Here is an 18,521-nt window from a genome sequence, read left to right as displayed (position 1 = left end):
AATTGAGCATTTCTTGGGTGCATCCTCTCCTTATATATGGTTTGCCCCAGCTGTCAGCAGACTAGCTCGCTGCATTATGCAACTCTATTTGCGTAATTTTAATTATGACGTCATTTTCATTTTCAAATGCTGAAGCTTTCCATTGTTCTCTAATTAGCCATTGGAACAGCATTGATTGATATTGTACAGTTCCTCTCATTGTGTATATGTTGTTGCAATGTCTATGAGTAATGTAGTTGAGAGCCTTGGCTATCGTACCAGGGCCAATGGGTTTCAAATATATATATATAATATGACTTTTTACTATACTACAATAAAAAAAATTTATAAGGTCATTAATGTGGTATATTGCTTTCATGAGTGCCAATGGGATTTCTTGAAGGCCTAATGAATCTTGTACTGATTTCCTGGTTGATTAATTTACTGGAGAGTATGTCTGCACAGTTTGTAGCAAAATTTCTGGGATTTTATCCACCATCTCTTAATTGCAGACTTGTTCTTGAGGTCCTGTTCGACATCGTCCTGGTCAACCATGTATTTTGGATGGCGCAGTAGTTCCTGGACAAAGGATGCCAGGATGAAGTTGAAGTACATACGGAACATCAACGTCACCAGTGTGAACAGCATTGTGACAGTGTACTCATACCTTTCCGAGGCACCTTGGCTCGCAAGGTCGGTGCTTCTCCTGTAATTCTGGCTGACACCAACAGGAGCAGACGTTTCGTGTTTCTCCTCGTTAGCGCTTTGGAACCACTGGGCAGAGAACCATAGTGTAAAGAAACAGGTCAGCACAGTGTCTGCGGTGAAGTAAACCAAAATCTGGGAAAATACTATAAGTTTTGGCTTGTGGATCATGAACAAGCCCTGCGAAAACACTATTAAGGTAAACACCGACCACAGGTACGAGATCCACTGCATGTAATCCAGCGGATGCCCCGTAAATAGAGCAAGAATACCATACGCACCACTGCATTTATTCAATATTGTGATACCAAGCACAATCTCAACACCAAGGTAAAGTGGTAGAAATCCAAAGAACGACTATTACCAATGTACATACATTAATAGAGTATCCCAACAAAGGGAATCTGTCTTGCACATAATTATGTTAGTATTTTTTTGAAAGCTTTAAAAATTCAGGCCTTTATTGTATATTGGCAATATGTAGTTTACCAATCAATACGTTTAGACCACCACTAGCACCTAAAAAAAATAATGTGATTCATACCTTTGGAAAAGAGATTTTATTCAGTCTCATCGCAAGTTTCGACTAGTCGTACAGTTCACAAGTCAGTTATGCTATAATCAACGTAGTTCTCACCAATGTCTAAACTATATGAGGGTCAATATCAGCAATCCATGCTGACTACTATTATGTTTACTTAAAGGAACTTTTTTCACAAAACTGAAAAATTTGGCAAAATAAAAATGCGATGAGCATTAATAACAGTGAGCTCAACAATATTGCATTTGAGCAGTATACATGACTATGGCAAAGGAATGGATTTATTAGCGCATTATAGTGATAGTTCTGATGAGTTGTCGGATCAAGAAGTAGTGGCTAAGCCGGTAGCTGAGGAAAGTTTCGACAAAAATGGAAAGAGAAAGTTCAAGTTCTCAAAAGCTGAGTTGAAACGCAGACGTAAGCAGAGGAAAGGTGATGGACCGTGGGGTTCATGGGATGTTGAAGTGGACCAGAAGACGGTACAGGATATAGATGATGGTGGGGCGCACGACCTTTTTGATAGCGACCACGACCAAGAAACTGCTAACGGCCCTACAAAATTGCTGAATGAAAAGTCTACTTTCTATGGTAGGAAGGAGCGTGACTATCAAGGTAGGTCTTACCTTCACCCACCTGCGGATGTAGATGTGGATTTCAAACGCACACAATTTAAATGCTATTTGCCAAAGAAGGTGATTTATCGTTACAAAGGGCATCATAATGGTACTACATCGTTAAGGCTACTACCTGGTACTGGACATCTCATTTTATCGGGAGGAAACGATAATACTGTTAAGTTGTGGGATTTTTACCATGATCGGAAATGTCTTCGGGATTTTGTAGGCCATTCCAAGCCTATCAAGACTTTGGACTTCACTAGCGACTCCTCACAATTCTTGAGTGGTTCATATGACCAACAGGTCAAAATCTGGGATACTGAGACTGGTAAAGTGACCAAACGATTGAATACATACTCTACACCGAATAGTGCCGAATTCAGACCGACGAGTGGAAATGAGTTTGTTGTCGGCTTATCTAGCAGTAAGATTAAGCATTACGATACCAGGGTATCAGAAAAGGACGGATTGGTGCAGGTTTATGACCACCACTTAAGCAGCATATTGGCAATAAAGTATTTTCCTGATGGTTCTAAGTTTATTTCTTCCTCCGAAGATAAGACGTTGCGTATATGGAACAACCAAGTTAATATTCCGATTAAACAGATCAGTGATACCACCCAGCATTCTATGCCATATATTGGCATTCATCCAGAACACAATTACTTCTCAACGCAAAGTATGGATAGCGTAATTTACTCTTATAGCATGAAGCCAAAGTATAAAATGCACCCAAATAAGAAGTTCAAAGGTCACAATTCCGCTGGATACGGTATTGGACTGACATTCTCACCGGATGGAAGATTTTTGTGCTCAGGTGATGCCAGAGGTCAATTGTTTCTCTGGGATTGGAATACAAATAGGAAACTTTGTGACCTAAAACTGCCTACTAAGTCACCTATCACTCAGGTTAGTTGGCATCCCAAGGAAACAAGTAAAGTAATATGCTCTGGGCCTGATGGTCGTATATTTGTTCTTGATTGAAAGCATTCTATTTAAGCAGTTATTGATAAGCTAGATCCATATCTGTGTGAGTTTACTATCATTATTATAGATACAGAGGTGTATATTTATTTAATTTTGAAATATAACTATTACTAATTATATCACATGCAATGAAGAAAGTTGTCATTTTATCGACCTTATTTTAAGCTTCTGATTACTTCCTATAGACAAATATTTTTGATGCACTAGGCATAGAAGGAAACAGACTTTGATTTTCTAGCTTGAACTTCACCAATTGCCTCTACAAAGTCTTCATGTTTCACCGATGATTGACCATTTCTTAATGCTAGCATACCGGCTTCGACGGTGACAGCTTTCAGTTGAGCACCGTTGAATTCGTCTGTAGATCTTGCTAGTTCTTGCCAGTTGATGTCATCATCTGTAGTCATTTTTCTGGAATGGATCTGTAGAATTTGGGCTCTTGAGTCCTCTGTTGGTAATGGGAATTCGATCTTTCTATCCAGTCTTCCGGATCTCAGCAGCGCTGGATCCAACACGTCTACTCTGTTTGTGGCTGCTAGCACTTTGACACGGTCATCCGAACTGAAACCATCCAGCTGGTTCAAAAGCTCCAACATAGTTCTTTGCACTTCTCTATCACCCGACTTTTCAGAATCGAAACGTTTTGTACCGATGGCGTCCAGTTCATCGATAAAGATGATAGCTGGCGCCTTCTCCTTTGCCAGGGCGAACGCGTCACGGACTAATTTTGCACCTTCACCGATGAACATCTGCACCAGCTGTGGGGCGGCCAGTTTCAAGAAAGTGGCATTTGTCTGAGCCGCACAGGCACGGGCTAACAAGGTCTTACCGGTACCTGGTGGACCGTACATCAGCGCACCCTTTGGTGCCCTTATACCCAGTTCTTTGAATTTGTCGGCACGCTTCATTGGCAGCACGATGGCCTCTACCAGCTCCTCGATCTGCTTGTCCAGACCACCGACGTCAGAGTAAGTCTCCGTGGGCTTCTCGTCGACCTCCATGGCCTTCACACGCGAGTCGAACTCCGAAGGCAGCGTGTCCAGGATCAAGTACGAGTCCTTGTTCACACCCACAAGATCGTTCGGTTTCAGCTTGTCGGGGTCTACCAGGCCAACCATGGGCAGGAACACCGTCTGCCTCGAGGAGGTCTTTATCACAGCGGCCTTCCCGTTGGCCGTGTTGTCCAGGTTAACATTGCCACCTTGCGTCGCAGACTCGCTGTTCTCCTTGTCCTCAATCTCATCCATGTCCATGACCTCAACGATATTCGCCACCAGGTATGGCAGCTTCCGGTTGTTCTTGATCTTCTCCTTGTTGTCCTTGATCTTCTCCAGCATCACATTGTTCTCGTGCGACAACCGCTGCAACTCAGACCGGAAGATACGGATCTCGTTGTCCAGCAGCTTGCTCCTCGTCTGCAGCTCCTGCGCCGAAAGCCCCAGAATCTCCTGGTCCAGCCCGTCTTCAACATCCAATTCCTCTAAAGTACTCATCTCAGCGTGTCCAATTCCCCGTCCTGTTACTTACCGTCTGCTACTTCTCCTTCCAAGGACCTTCCAAGGGAATGGGCTATCCACTCGCCCAAAACTCCCGCCTTTTTATACTTTTTCCAGCTTGAAGGGGTTGTGGCAAACCGGGTAAACTCCATTTCTTAAAGAGCAATACTCATATTATTCGATACATACAGCTATATTGCGTGGCTATTGGTGTATTATATATCCTAGTGGCTGTCTCATAGGCGTAGTGCTACCGTAGCACCGACTCTCTTTTCGCTCCGCAGTTGCAGCATTTTTTGGGGCCTATTACTTCTGCAGCTCTGCCCGCAGCTCCTGTGTGAAGTCGTCGTCTGCCTCCACGTCGTCCCAGTTCTCCTCCCATATGATGTTGCGCTTGCCATTGGTGCCACTGGTGCCACCAATGCCGTTGGTGGCACTAGTGCCATTGGTGGCACTAGTGCCATTGGTGGCGCTGGTGCTGGCCACTGTGTCCTTGTCCCCCCACGTATCCACAGGGAAGTCCTCAAACTCGTCGTCCTCCTCTAGCGTCCTCCGCTCTTCAACGTTCTTCTCGTCCATTGTCGCTGTATATGTAGATGGCACTCGTGGCAAAGCTAAAGTGTCTCTGCTCTCTCTCCCAGCTCTCCCAGCTCTCCCAGCTCTCTTTATATTCTTCGCTTCCTGAAATTTGCTTAAGAGGGACGTCGGTAGTGATGGTAATAAGGTTGCCCCCAGTCTTTGGAGTGTTTTTGCGGCTGGGACTTACGATAATCTTACCTCCAGCATGTCCTCGTCCTCTATATCCTGGGACTTGACCGTGGCGTGTGGGTCTAGTGGCTCGTCGTCGAGTGCCAGTGTTATCTGTGTGCTTCGCGGCAGCTGTTTCTGCGTGCGGTAGTACTCGATCATGCGGGCGAACGTGGTCGTGGGCTTCACGTTCACGTACACTTTCTTGTTGTCTTGGCCTTGCAGTGCCACCCGGAGCACTTCCTCGGACTCGAGGTCCACCACGGGTGCCCTGACCTCCTTGGCGTCGCGCAGCTCCCGTTCAAACTCCTCTTCGGCGTCCTCTTCCGGCGTGGGCGCACGCTCTGGCTCCTCGAATACTTCTTGCTCCAGGTACTGCGCTTCCTCCTTCACGGGCACCAGCTGGATCTCCAGGTAGTCGCTGCCGTACCGCTGCGGCACCCGCAGCGTATCGCAGGTCATGAACCCCAGCACTTTCGCCCGGTTCCAGTAGCTCACGACGCTCTCCGGCTGGTACAGCGGCCTCATCACCGAGGGCAGCCTGTGCGCCCGCATGAGTCCGCTCAGCGCCGCAGCTACAAGCTTCGAGAACGGGTGGCTCCCCAGCGCCTTCACCTGCACTGACTTCCCCTTCGTGCCGTCCACATGCGATATAAACTGCACATAGTACACCTTGTCCTGCCGCACTGCACCAGAACCGTCCTGCACCGGCAGACTCTGGCTCCGCTTCGCAATGCTCTGGAAGAACAGGTCGTTCTCGTCCTCCACCGTGCGTGCACGCTTCATCCCAGACCGCGTACGCACCTCGTACTCTTTATCTCCGCGGTATGTGTCCTGTGCACCGCTGTCGCTCGAGCCTTCGCTGTCGCTCGAGCCCTCCGATCCACTCCCCTCTGTGTCCCCTTCTATAACCACCACATCCTGCCCTCGCACTTGCTCCTGTGACGGTCCTTCTGCTTCTGGCTCTAGTTCTGCTTCTGCTTCTGCATGTGGCTCTTGTACTGGTGCTGGTTCTGCATTCGGTGCTTGCGGCGCCCGCGAGGCCATCGCCTGCTGCAACCGCTCCTCCACGTCCTCGGAAGTCCCCATGAAGAACTCGTCAGAGTCCTCGTCGCTGAAATCCATCGTATTCACCCTCAGCGAGCTCTCACCTCCCAGCTCTCAGCGAGCTCCCATTACCATCTGCCATTCACCACCAGCTTTTGCTTTTAAAAACAAAAAAGCTGGCAAAACAGCCATCGACCACTACAGCCCAGACAGGACAAGGGACCATGGACAAGAAGAGGGGCAGAGGCAGGCCTCGCAAACATGCCATTGATGAGACGGCCAGCGAGAGTATAGCTGTGGCGGCGCTGAAGAGCATGGAAGGTGCGGTCGCCAACGCCAGCACTGCCAAGGGTAAGGGCACTGCCAAGGATGAAGGTGCCGGGCGTAAGTTGAGGAGGCGTGGGAGGCCACGGAAGGTTGTGGAAGCGGCTGCAGTGACGCCAATTGACGATGCTGCTGCTGCTGGCGCCGCTGGCGCTGCTGCGGTTGACGACGCTGTGATAGACGCCAAGCTTAAAGACGATGACGGCGACGAGGAGTACGTGCACCAGGAAGACGACGGTGACGACGGCGACGATGGCGATGATGGCGACGACTATGTAGATGGAGACGATGCAATTGACGTTGAGTTTCAGCCCAGGGCCAAGAAACAGAAGAAAGTGAGGATTTTATCGAAAAAGAGAGGCATCGCGTCTACGCTGCTGCAGAAAGGCAGGATCATCAGGACTTTGAAGGACCTGTCCTCCGCCAGGGACAAGATCGAGAGGATCTACGGCCTGGATCGGGCCAAGCTGTTGAAGCTGGCCATTGTCAAGGAATGCTTCGAGAACGATTTGTTCAACGTAAGACAGGAAACCATTGAGCCCACATCGCCTTTCTGGTTTGAATCAAAGCACAGCAGCGAGTTGCCAAACGCTGGTAGAGATTTACAGGACGATATTGCACATATTTGGGCATCCATGGATGCACACCCAGCACAGTTTGGTGCTGTTTCAGAGAAAGAGTACAATGCCCTCTTTAAAGTGAGAGCAGAGCCCATTGATTGTCAAATTGGAGAAACTGGTATCTCTCTATCTGCAGGTCAGAAAGCAGAACTCCCTGTGCTCCCTACTTATCAACGCTACGGGCTAGTATACAACGCTGGGGCTTTTGTCACCGACATGGCCTGGCACACCACCAAGAGAGGCGACGAGCAGGTTCAGTACCTAGTGTTGGCACTTTCTCAGTACGGCCAGGAGCCAGATGATAAGCATTTGCGGATGTTTGGTAAAGAAGAGCATATTGCGTGCTTGCAGGTGTTTAGATTTGATCCGCACACTCTCTCGCTTGAGAAAATACATGATATCTTACATCCGTATGGAGAAGTATGGGATTTGAAGTGGCACGAGGCTCTTGATCAGACTGAAGACACGATTGGCGCCTTATTCTTTGCTTGTCAAGAGGGTACAGTGAGGTCCTTGAATATCCCTACAACAGCTAGTGAGGAGCCTGTTCTTTGCCAAGCCACAAATATTGCACTGGGGGTTAAGGGCAACTGTGTGACGACGTTTGATTTTGTTAGCGTGAGCCGAGTTATATGTGGGTTCCAAAACGGTTACGTTGCGGAGTTTGACCTTTGCGATACACAGGCGTTGCAAAGGCCCTCGTATTATTTGCAAGTATGCTCCACCTACATATCGACCATAGTCACAGCGCACTCGGAGTTTGAAGCTAGCACCATCGGTGCGGTTTCGCTAGACGGGTATTTCTACATATTTGACCCTGCCAGCATACACACCTCTAAAGTGAAGACGAGTAGGTATCGTGGTGGTAACCAGTTCCCGATAGTATACATGCCGAAGCTGTATAGTTTCTTCTGCACAGACGGTGCCAACATCGTTCGTGCGGTCCCACCGCGTGCCTCGTTCGCACAGCACTCAATGGGGTCCATGCCCACCACAGTGACAGCACTGTCGGCGTCGACACTACACCCCATGTTGCTCAGTGGGCTCAGCTCCGGCGGACTGTACATCACAAACGCCGTGAGGCGGTTGCTGACGGGTGTTAAGAACGTCGCCAGCGTCGGGCGGACTCTACGGTTGTGGAAGTGGGACTACAACCCTTCTGCGGACCAGTACCGCCTGGATCCTAACTACGAGGTGGAGAAAGCCGGCGGCGGGGAGATTAGCACCATCGAGCTGGACGCCCCACAGGTGGCCATCACCGCTACCAAGTGGAACGAGTCCACGGAGTGCGGCAGGTTCTACAGCTTCTCCATCAGCGCTGGTATTGTAACAATAGAGAGAATCGGTGAGAAGTAGAGTGTGTCGTAAATAGCAAGTACGTAATATATAAGAGTCAAATTGTAACTCGCCTGTTTTGCAGCTCCAGCACCGTTTCAGCAACTTCACTTCGAATTGCGAATTGAAAAATTTTGGCGATGAGCATCGAGAAGATGGAAGTACAAGTTTGTGGATGGCTGATGGTGTGGGGGGAGCAAGGGAGAAGGTATGAGTTTAGTTCAGTAGTGGCAAGGTATTGAGAGATGGTGCAGGCTATTAAACTGAGTGAACTGGGCAACAGGAAGCGTAGGAACGATCCTGTTAACGAGGACGAGGAGTCTGAGATTGATATCAGCAGCACGGACTCTGAGGAGGAGAATGCTGGGGATGAGGAGCAAGAGATAGTGAACATAGACTTTGATTTCTTTGATGGGAACCCCGATGTAGACTTTCATGCGGTGAAGCACTTGATCCGCCAGTTGTTGGGTCCGCAGGAGAGCAACCGTGTTCAGCTGAGTGCGCTGTCTGATCTGATACTTTCCTCGCCAACCACTACCATCAAGACGGACGGTAAGGAGTCTGACCCGTACTGTTTCCTGTCCTTCATCAACTACAAGGAGAACAAGGACAGCGACTATGCGAAGTACTTGCGGAAGCTGGACACTAGGATTGAGACTTTCCTGCAGACGCTGGACAACACGGGCAACAAGAGCTGTGCGCTGGTGATGAGCGAGAGGCTGATCAACATGCCACCAGAGGTAGTCACGCCGCTGTACCGCATCACCATGGAGGACGCGGCAGCAGCAAACGAGGGCAAACCGTTCGACTTCTACGTGATAGTGAGCAGGAAGTACGAGGTCAACTTCGATATGGACGAGGCAGAAGGAGACGCCAGCGCCAGGTCGAAGAAGAGAGTCAGGGGCAAGAGCGAGGTAGACTACTTCCACGAGGAGGACAGGTTCTTCGAGAAGCACGCCAAAGTGCACTTCGATGGCGAGTCCAAGAAGGGCCTCATCGCATCATACATCATTATAGACCACGACAGCCTGGTGAAGAGCATCAACGAATTCGAACAGGAAGTATCCACCTGGTAGGAATTATCACAGGCAGATTTTCGACCCTATACATAAGCGTATATTAACTATATATGAGCATATAGAAGCCAAAGAGACGACATGCCCAAGCCGGTATTATCGTAGCTCTGTACGTAACCATCACATGCTTTGTTGATGTTTTCGCGGAAAGAAAAAATTGATGAAAATTGGCGAACTTTTGACCTTTTCCGGGTCAATAAAAACTGCCAAAATACGCACAAAACGGTGCGAATCGGCAGGTATTGGACGTTCCTGGAGGGTTCTGGTATTGGATATTGGCTGCAGATAAGGTTTTACTGTTGATCCCCCCGTGTCTGCTCTTTGTCTTCTTCTTGGCTGGCGTTTGTGTCGTTTTTTTTGCGTGAAATTTGGATAACAGTTTGGTTTATTTGCATCTCTGGATCATCAGTTGAGCTGTGCCCTGTGGAATAATTGAGAGACACGCGTCAATGTTCAGATTGGATTGATATAGAAGTAACGTGCACAGGAAAGGAAAAAGTTTAGTAGGAACAGACAGATCAAATTATAGAGACTATGTCGGTATCGTCGTCGCGATCTGTGACTCCCACGACTGCTGGAGAGGGCAAGAAGGAGATCCTGAGCCAGCGAAGCAGCAAGCTTAGCCAGCTGTACTGCCTTTCGCGGCTCGATGACGTTATGCTGGTGAAGGGTAAGCGCGAAGAGTTCGTGCGTGACCTGCATAGGTTTCTGGAGGAGAACGACGTGGATAAGAGCATAGCGAAGCTGAACCAGAAAACTGAAGAGCGGTATGTGTTGAAGCCATTGAAGATACAACGGTTTAGGAAATCGCTTGGCATGGGTTCTAAGGTGTTTAGGGGTATTAAGAGGAGCGAACACGATATCATAAGGACGAAGGACAACGCTATTGTGTATGTCAGAGAGGAGAACCCATACTCACCTTCTATTGAATGGGTGACTCGGAAGAGGAAACTCGCCGAAGACCAAACCCAAGATGTTAGTTACAAGCGACAAAAGAGAAGTTATGAGCCCATTCATCAGTATCAGATAAGCAAATTACCACCTAAACCTACTCCTATAGAAAAACCTTCAGCTGTTAGCAAAACACTGAATGAAAAGCTGAATGAAGTCTATGACACTGAAGAACGGTTAGACTCCAGGTATAATGAAGGCAGTATAGATTCTTTAGAATCGGTATATTTGATGATGAAAGAAATAGCACCATCAATGATTCCAGGTGGTATTCCATTGGCAGAACTTAGATATATGGCACAAACTTTGCCACTTATAAGTTTAATACCAAGGGCTCATAAGGTTTTGACTTCCGATATGATTAATCAAGCATTGCATGAGTCCAGGATAACCGTCGTAAGCTCGAGAATTGAAGAACTGCGAAGATCGGGGTTGTGGTCATTAAGGCAACCAAAACGATTTGTCGATGGTTGGAACCGTGAGAATACTCATCGTGGTACTCTATTAAAAGAAGCGAAGTGGATGAGAGAAGATTTTGTGGAAGGGAAGAAGTATAAGATTGCTGTGTGTACAACTCTGGCACAAGCTGTACAAGATTATTGGACGTACGGAAAGGTTTGTTGCGTTAGGTGTAAGCCAATTCATGTCCCAGGAGAAGACACTCCTAATTCAAATGATAGGAGTGATAAAAGTGTGGATGAAACTTTAGCAAAAACTGTATTAGTAGAGCCTTTGGTTGAACCAGTTGATGTTGATATTGTGCAAGACTCTGTTATAGAGAACGATGAAAAAGGTGATGATACTAAAAATGTGCAAGCAAATAAAGAGACAGAAAAGGAGAGCCAGGTGGCTAACGAAGATGTTGATGATGTTATGAAAGATGTGACGGAACAGGATGTTGATAATGACATTGCAATCGATAGGAATGATGGTTCTGATGATAATGATAATGGTAATGGTAATGATAATGATAATGGTAATGGTAATGATAATGATAATGGTAATGACAGTGATAATGCTATTGATACGTGGTTATTGCAGAGGAGAGCTAATCCAAAGGACGAAATAGTACCTAAGAAGCTACCTGAGATTTCTGATGAAGAGTATCAGAGAATGAAGCAATCGGATAAAAAATCGAAAATATTTAAATTGACAATTACCGAAAACGATCTTAGTGGGTTTCAAAGCACATTACTCTCAGAGTTTCCAGTATACAAAGGTATAGACGATGAAGATTCGCATATTAATTTAGATACACTTGAAATGATACCTGTTTCTAAGTCATTAGTACTTCCTGACTTTGATCATTACTACAAGATAGTTGAAAAGCAGCTCATAGATGAAGAGCAAACTCTACTGCAATTGAGCAAACGTAGAGGGTTATTTTATGGTAACAGGAGAAATCACTATCTAAGACCACCATCAGTGCCATCTTTGAAATATTTGCAAAATAGAACGCCTACAATTTGGTTACCAGAGGATGATCAAGAGTTGGTGAAAAATATTAGTACTTATGCCTACAATTGGGATTTAATTAGTGCACAAATGACTCGGATGCCAAGTAACAGTTACTTGTCAAACATTGAAAGGAGAACTCCTTGGCAATGTTTTGAGAGATTTGTTCAGCTCAATGAGAAATTTAGCTTTTCGGATTTGAAAGGTCCACGGGCACACGCAGCGCAACAATGGTTGATTGAAGCTCACAAGTTCCAACAAAGACAAAATAGAAGAATTTCACCATTGGGTGTTGGTCCAGAGTCGATTCAAAGAGGTCATAGAAGATTGAGATGGGCAAGCATTTTCGAGGCGATGCGTAAGACAATAAAAAAGCGGGAAAATGCACCACGTCCTAATCCGACTCAACCACGAAAGATGTTAGATAGTAAGAATATGAAGGTCCCTACACCTGCAGAAATGTCCGCTTTGAAAGCTCAACGAGATGAGGCTATAAGAAGAGACATTCAATTGAGGAGAACAGCCAAAAATAGATTACAAGTTAAGCAAAATCCGCAGGTTTCAAAATCTAAACAGTCACAAAAACAAGGCTCTCCTTCGTTGTCGCGTCAACAGCATCCGGTTCCTCCTAATGGACAGCGTCCTGTTAATTTGCCTGTTGGATCTCAGTTTAGGGTTGATAACATGCAGCAACAGCAGCAACAGCAAAAACAGTATGATGCCAGGTTTGTTCAAAAACAGGCAATGCAAGGTAATGCAGGTAAGATCGTTTCTTCAGCTGCTGCTCCAGAAAAGGTCCCTAATACCTCATACACTAATGTAGTGAATAAACAAATTACCCCGGCAATGCAAGCCCAGAATGAACAGCGCATTGCAGCGGAGAATAAATTAATCAATAGTTATGTGAAAAAAATTATCAAGCAAAATCCTGGTGTTTCCCCTGAAATTGCACTAAAAGCGGCTCAGAGCTATTTGACAACTATGAAGAATCAACAGGCACAAAAAAGATTCAAGGACAGCAAGCTAAATTCAGCTTCTGGTGCTCAAGTTAAGAACATTCCCCAGCCTGGGGAATCAGTTAACCTGTCACAGCAGGGCATGTCTGTCATGAACAGAGGTGTACCATCGCCGGTGCAGACGGATCCGCGGCAGATATATGCCGGTAGGGCCTCGAATGCACCGGGCAAGCCAGTAACGACTGTGGATACGATACCTGAAACTGTACAGACAATGAAGTCACCAACTCCTCAGGAGATATTAAAGAAATTCCAAAAATAATGAATAAATAACATAAAATTCTCACTCATTAAATCTAACATACATAGCATATAACTAATTTATAATATCCGAACTTGAAACACAGCTGTACTTACAATCGATGAATCACCTGGAGATTGGGTAAGATTGGTTTGAATAAAAGTTAATTCTCTAATAGAATGTCATTTTATTAAGAAATAAACTATATCATACAGATTATATTCAATTTTTTAAGCGTAGGTTACAACACTTCAAATTTTTGGTAAGGTATAAACAGCAGTTTCCTCTTTATTGCTTGAGTTGTAAGTATAGGAGACCTTCCATTTCAATTTCAAAGGTTTGGTCAATGTTGTTGGTGCATTGTCGATCCATGCATTTTGAGTAATGCCGCCCTTAGAGTTTGCTAATAACAGGTTCCCAGACTGAGGTTCTAATCTCAGCTGAACTGATTTTGGTGTGGCAATAGAAAAGACCAAATTATTTATGGTTTGGAAGGTAAGGTTATTGAAAAACACCTTCAATTTCAATGTAGAATCAGACTCTCTAGCTAGGTCAAGCTCAATCTCTATATCACCTGATTTAAACAGCGAAAGCTTTTGTGAAGCAGATGCGTTAGCAACTGGAGATGGGCTTGACACGAAGTCACCTAGCAAGTCATCTGCGGCACTAATATTAGTAGAAGCTGGGGTGTTGCTAGCTTGAACCAATGAAGGAGGTGGAGACGCTAAAACTGAATCCAAAAGATCAGAGCTGTCATTACTCAAACCAGCACTGGCACCAGTTGTAGCAACGGATGGTTTACCAGCACCTAGAGAAATACCACCTCCGACTAGGGATTGGTTGTTGTTATTGTTTGTATCAGCTTGGCCCAAAGTGAGATCACCAAATAAGTCATCAAGTGATGTGTTGTTACCATTAGAAGCACCTTGTTGATCGTTGCTACTATCTCTTGCAGGCTCATCATCAAAGTCGATCAAGTTAATTTCATTAGCCAAAGCACCTGCATTGCTACCTGCAGGCACTTCACTGATATTCTCTGGGTTAATGGCTGCTGCAGCTTGCTTGTTACCAATCTTTAACAAGTTGTATTTCTCTAGTAACTGGTTAACAGTGTCGTTGAATTTAAGAAGACTCTGCACTAGCGTGTCATCCTCGTGCTCTTCTTCGATGATCTTCTGGAATTTTGGCTGGGCCACTTTTAGTGCACTGTATAGCTCTTCCATAGTTTCACTTGACAAGTCAGGTTGTTCTTGACTCAACATCTCATTCAACAGGTCCGCTTTACGTCTCAATTTGTTCAGCTCATGGTTAATGGTCTGTTTGGCCTGGATAATGTTGTCCTCCTTGAAACCAGCCATGACTTTCATCAGCTTGTTGGCCTCTCTCAAGTCTTCTGGTCTCCCGCGTCTGATTAGCTCCTCCAATTTGGCTGCCTGGGCGATCTCTTGTTCCTTTTGAATCTCACTGGCGGTCTTCAACTGGTCGTTAGGGCGCATCACCGCTAAGTGCTCGTCCTGTATCTTAGGGAACGCATAGCCCTTGTACTTCAACAACCTGTGCATGTCTCTGATGTAGCCCAGGTCGTCCTTGTAGCTCGCAGTCTTGCATATGGTCTGGTACCACTCCTCGATCGCAGTCAGAATCAGCCTCTGCACCTTGGAGTAGCGCATGGGAGGCCTTTCCGGGAACCGCTTGACCAGCTCATTCAGAAACTCCTTCCGGGAGATTTGCAAGTGCACCGGATACCCACAGTTCTTCACCAAAACGTCCAGCAACGCCAGCGCAAACACCGCGGTGTGCGTATCATGGCAATTGATCAGCTTCACAATGGCAAACACAGCATCCCGGGGAGCAGCACCCTGCTTCTCGTTGATATAATCAGCAACATCCAGGTTCAACGCCAGGTCGGGCTCCGGAAGAGACATCCGGCACGCACGCTGGATCTTCCGCAGCAGCGGGTTCCCACTCACCTGCGACCTCCGAACAGGCCCCTCAGTCAAATATATTCCAGTAGGCATTACTTCCTTGTTACTGGTCTCCTACTTACAGCCCAATTCCGGAGAGCAATCGTCAGTCCGACCCTTTTATAATCCCAAAGTTGCAAGAATTTTTGTCACTGGGCCGTTTGGGAGATAAAGAGGGCCTTGGTGGGCACACAACACAGATAACTTGGGATATAAAGAGAGGGTCGATGGCTCTTCAGGACGAGTCTCTGGGGATTGACCAGCTGAGTGTTGACTATGACTACCTTGTGTACCGGATCAGCGACCGCGTGAAGTCGTTGGAGCTGGAGGCCACCCGGTTGGTGCAACGGCAGAACGAGCTGGTGGGCCAAGTGTCTGAGCGTGTGATTGATGAGAACATCGAGCGGTTTCGTGGAGTTCTGCGTGGTCTGGATGAGCTTGAGGAGTACTTTGCTATGATGGAGCAGATTGGGATGATTACCGACAGCTTCAAGGAGAGGCTTGACAGTGCGATGGCTGCTTTGAAATGAATATACCGGATTAGAAAATGACTATTTATGATATACCTATGTAATAATGTAATATGAATATTGAGAGAAACGATCTCACCATGTGATGCGGTCCTCCTTTGCTATTATCTTGCGTTGTAAGTAGCGGATCCGTTGTTCGTTCCAGTTGTGCTTCTTTGCGGCCCTGTACATGCGTATCACTGCCAATACCGCGAGCGCGACGGTCTTGAAACGCTTGCCCTTCTGGCGGTATCTGTAATCGTACTTGTCAAACTCTCTGGTGTATGAACTTGAGTATGGCCTGCCGCCACTTGAGGACAATGGCGCCGAGAGTGGCACATTCTCTTTATGGATGTCAATGTTTAGATCATTTTCTACTTTCAGCAGATTTAATCGGATATCCTGTGCACTGGCCCGTAGAACCCTGTTCAAGTACTCGTTGATTACACGCAGATCGTTATTGTGTCTGACTTCGTCGTTGTACTTGAGCTTATAGTAATCCAGTTTATCTGCCAGTGTAGTGTTCGCAGATGTCGATATACTGGGATCCATGCGCTTCTGTAGGTCACTGTTCAATTCTCTGTTTCTACTTTGCAATTTTATCATTTCATCTAAGTAACCTTTCTTCATTAGTTTAAATTCATCCTTTAACTTTTCGTATTTCCTTTCAATTAAGGAATCCTTAGAGTCTTTCAAGGACTTGTTGTTCTCCAGATCAACTCTTAACCTCGATATCGTCTCCAAGGCATCCTTCATCTCGGATTTGTATCGATCCTTGGCTTGCTCCAATGATCTTAACTTATTCAATATATCATTTCTTTCTTCATTGAGCTGTACAATGTCCGCCTCGAGTCTTCTAATTTGGATATTCTTATCCTGTAATGTTATCTCTATATTGTTAGACTCTTTGTGTTCTCTGCTGATGAGGTTTTCGTTTTCTTTCCTTAATGCTTCAATTTGGCGCTCCCAGGTTTCTATATCAAGTCTATGGAGGTCGACTAGTCTCTCTTTCTCGTCAGTCATATGTGCCAGTTCTCGTTTGAGGCTTTCTTGTTCGATCTCATGTTTGTTTTGTAATCTCCTAATCTCAAGTTCATGATCAACTTCTCTGTTTTTGGTTGCCTTGTCAAGCTCAGCTTGAGAAGTTCGAAGCTCTTCATCTAATCTTTGTACTCTATGTTTCAATTGATCAATTTCTTTGTCCTTTTCAACTACTTCTTCAGATAATTGGTCTTTTGATTTGGTTGCATTTTTTATTATTTCATGATGGAGTTCCTTGATTGTATTATTAGCCTCACCTAGATTTTTTCTAGCATCTTCAAGATCTGATGTCAGATCTTTGATCTTCACTTCAGTTCTCGATTTCTCGTTCTTTAGATCAGATTCGATATGTTTTAACTTGGTTCTTAAACCGTCGTTTTCACTCTGGGTCAACCTATGTTGTTGCTCTAATTTCTCGATCTGACCTCTCAAATTACAAACTTGCTTTTCCAATTGAATTTTCTCTACAGAAAGTTCTTGAAGTTGTCTAGAAGTAGACTTTTTACCATCTTCAAATTCAAATGTTTGTTTTTTCAATTCCCTCTTGAAATCTTCAAACTCTTTTTGCACTTCTGCATATTTAGACTCTGATTCTTTTAATTGATTCTGTTTATCTTGAATTTCTTCCTTATAGTGCACTATGGCATTCTCCTTTTCAATGATATCCTCTTTAAGACCGTCAATAGCATCTTCTCTTTCCTTCAGATCATGCAACAGTTTCTGATTCTGGTTTCCATTTTGGTCATCTATTGAGGCCAATTGATCCTCTGCATTTCCTAGTTTTCTCTTGAATTCGCTTATTGTTGCATCCTTGTCATCGATAGTTGATTTTAGAGTGTGAATCTCTTCATTAAGTCTTGCGGTGGAGCTTTCGAATTCCTGTTTCTTTTCATCGAGTTCGTTTTGGATTGATAGAAATTTTATCTCTAGATCATTATATCTATCTCTTAAATTCTTGAAATCTTCAGTGACCCTTTCCAACTCTTCTAGAATATGTTCACGTTCTTTAATATACTCTGGGTTATCAATTGGGATGACTTCTGGTTCTTTAGTCTTTTCCTGGTCAGTATTAACTTCCTTTTCTTGTTCCATCTTTTGCACATAGCTCTCGAAATCTTGCTTCACTTTTAACAATTTCTCATTAGTTTCCAGATATTTTGTCTTCCATATACTGACTTCTTCCACAAGGTTGATATTATTCTGAGAGGACCCGCCGCTGTAGTTGGCAAGTAGCGACCTGTACGAAACGTTTTTGACCTTCAGCACTGTATTCTCATGTTCCAAGTCCTTTATCTTTTGCTCCTGATCCTTGATTGGGTTAGATGTCTTAGACAATATGTCTGAGTAGTCATTCCTATTTTGTTCCTCTTGTGGTGCCGCCCCAGAATTTCGAGCTGAAGTCCGCGACTCTGGTACTCTCCTATACTGCGGCAACTTCCGCATCTCCAATTCTGGCAGCGTTTCATCGAAAGTATCATTATCGTTCTCCACTCGAGAAGAGTTCACGGTATCGTTGATACTCCTTCTGCGGGCCTTCCGTACATGCCCAACACTCCCGGGAGATCGTACACTGGCTCCAGTCGGTGACATCAGCGTCTCCTTGGCATCGTTCTCACCGCTCTTGGACTTGATATACCCAATGGGCGTGAATTCGAAGTTCTTGATATCAGACATCCGGGACCCGAATTCTCCAGCAGTTCAGTCTCTTTCTTTCCCCGCGCAAAAACTATCTCTATAATACAAACGCCGTCAAACAGCCTATAACAGTCCTAGATTCCGCTATTGTAAGCAAAGACCACAAACAGCCAAGTCTCTTTATAAGTGGTCTGTAAACACAAAACTGGCGCTCAGTGTGACGCTTTGACGTTTT

At 45.4% G+C, this 18,521-nt stretch overlaps 11 protein-coding genes across 11 annotated transcripts; 5 read left to right on the top strand and 6 right to left on the bottom strand.

The window, feature by feature from the left end:
* Positions 1-420: 420 nt before the first annotated feature.
* Positions 421-1,258, bottom strand: KEI1 (Kei1p; the record flags this gene model as incomplete). The annotated part of the gene is made up of 2 exons (XM_444887.1): positions 421-1,041; positions 1,229-1,258. 2 exons carry the CDS (start codon positions 1,256-1,258, stop codon positions 421-423), a joined length of 651 nt encoding a protein of 216 aa, XP_444887.1.
* Positions 1,259-1,500: 242 nt separating this feature from the next.
* On the top strand, positions 1,501-2,826 carry CDC40 (Cdc40p; the record flags this gene model as incomplete). Its single annotated transcript, XM_444886.1, has 1 exon — positions 1,501-2,826. The coding sequence occupies one exon, from the start codon at positions 1,501-1,503 to the stop codon at positions 2,824-2,826; it is 1,326 nt and encodes a 441-aa protein (XP_444886.1).
* Positions 2,827-3,032: 206 nt separating this feature from the next.
* RPT5 (proteasome regulatory particle base subunit RPT5) lies at positions 3,033-4,322 on the bottom strand (the record flags this gene model as incomplete). Its single annotated transcript, XM_444885.1, has 1 exon — positions 3,033-4,322. One exon carries the CDS (start codon positions 4,320-4,322, stop codon positions 3,033-3,035), a length of 1,290 nt encoding a protein of 429 aa, XP_444885.1.
* Positions 4,323-4,631: 309 nt separating this feature from the next.
* SEM1 (proteasome regulatory particle lid subunit SEM1) lies at positions 4,632-4,904 on the bottom strand (the record flags this gene model as incomplete). The annotated part of the gene is made up of 1 exon (XM_444884.1): positions 4,632-4,904. One exon carries the CDS (start codon positions 4,902-4,904, stop codon positions 4,632-4,634), a length of 273 nt encoding a protein of 90 aa, XP_444884.1.
* A 183-nt stretch (positions 4,905-5,087) lies between these two features.
* On the bottom strand, positions 5,088-6,197 carry ESC2 (Esc2p; the record flags this gene model as incomplete). Its single annotated transcript, XM_444883.1, has 1 exon — positions 5,088-6,197. One exon carries the CDS (start codon positions 6,195-6,197, stop codon positions 5,088-5,090), a length of 1,110 nt encoding a protein of 369 aa, XP_444883.1.
* A 146-nt stretch (positions 6,198-6,343) lies between these two features.
* On the top strand, positions 6,344-8,419 carry TFC6 (transcription factor TFIIIC subunit TFC6; the record flags this gene model as incomplete). Its single annotated transcript, XM_444882.1, has 1 exon — positions 6,344-8,419. One exon carries the CDS (start codon positions 6,344-6,346, stop codon positions 8,417-8,419), a length of 2,076 nt encoding a protein of 691 aa, XP_444882.1.
* Positions 8,420-8,643: 224 nt separating this feature from the next.
* Positions 8,644-9,474, top strand: BCP1 (protein-transporting protein BCP1; the record flags this gene model as incomplete). The annotated part of the gene is made up of 1 exon (XM_444881.1): positions 8,644-9,474. One exon carries the CDS (start codon positions 8,644-8,646, stop codon positions 9,472-9,474), a length of 831 nt encoding a protein of 276 aa, XP_444881.1.
* A 534-nt stretch (positions 9,475-10,008) lies between these two features.
* On the top strand, positions 10,009-13,158 carry EAF1 (Eaf1p; the record flags this gene model as incomplete). The annotated part of the gene is made up of 1 exon (XM_444880.1): positions 10,009-13,158. The coding sequence occupies one exon, from the start codon at positions 10,009-10,011 to the stop codon at positions 13,156-13,158; it is 3,150 nt and encodes a 1,049-aa protein (XP_444880.1).
* Positions 13,159-13,388: 230 nt separating this feature from the next.
* GGA1 (ubiquitin-binding protein) lies at positions 13,389-15,155 on the bottom strand (the record flags this gene model as incomplete). The annotated part of the gene is made up of 1 exon (XM_444879.1): positions 13,389-15,155. One exon carries the CDS (start codon positions 15,153-15,155, stop codon positions 13,389-13,391), a length of 1,767 nt encoding a protein of 588 aa, XP_444879.1.
* A 173-nt stretch (positions 15,156-15,328) lies between these two features.
* Positions 15,329-15,631, top strand: CNL1 (Cnl1p; the record flags this gene model as incomplete). Its single annotated transcript, XM_444878.1, has 1 exon — positions 15,329-15,631. The coding sequence occupies one exon, from the start codon at positions 15,329-15,331 to the stop codon at positions 15,629-15,631; it is 303 nt and encodes a 100-aa protein (XP_444878.1).
* A 75-nt stretch (positions 15,632-15,706) lies between these two features.
* SPC110 (Spc110p) lies at positions 15,707-18,325 on the bottom strand (the record flags this gene model as incomplete). Its single annotated transcript, XM_444877.1, has 1 exon — positions 15,707-18,325. The coding sequence occupies one exon, from the start codon at positions 18,323-18,325 to the stop codon at positions 15,707-15,709; it is 2,619 nt and encodes an 872-aa protein (XP_444877.1).
* Positions 18,326-18,521: the final 196 nt, after the last annotated feature.

The sequence above is a fragment of the Nakaseomyces glabratus genome, chromosome A (assembly GCF_010111755.1).
Source record: "Nakaseomyces glabratus chromosome A, complete sequence".
Classification (NCBI taxonomy): domain Eukaryota; kingdom Fungi; phylum Ascomycota; class Saccharomycetes; order Saccharomycetales; family Saccharomycetaceae; genus Nakaseomyces; species Nakaseomyces glabratus.
Note: the sequence above shows the minus strand (reverse complement) of the source record. Positions and strands in the feature narration are given on the sequence as shown.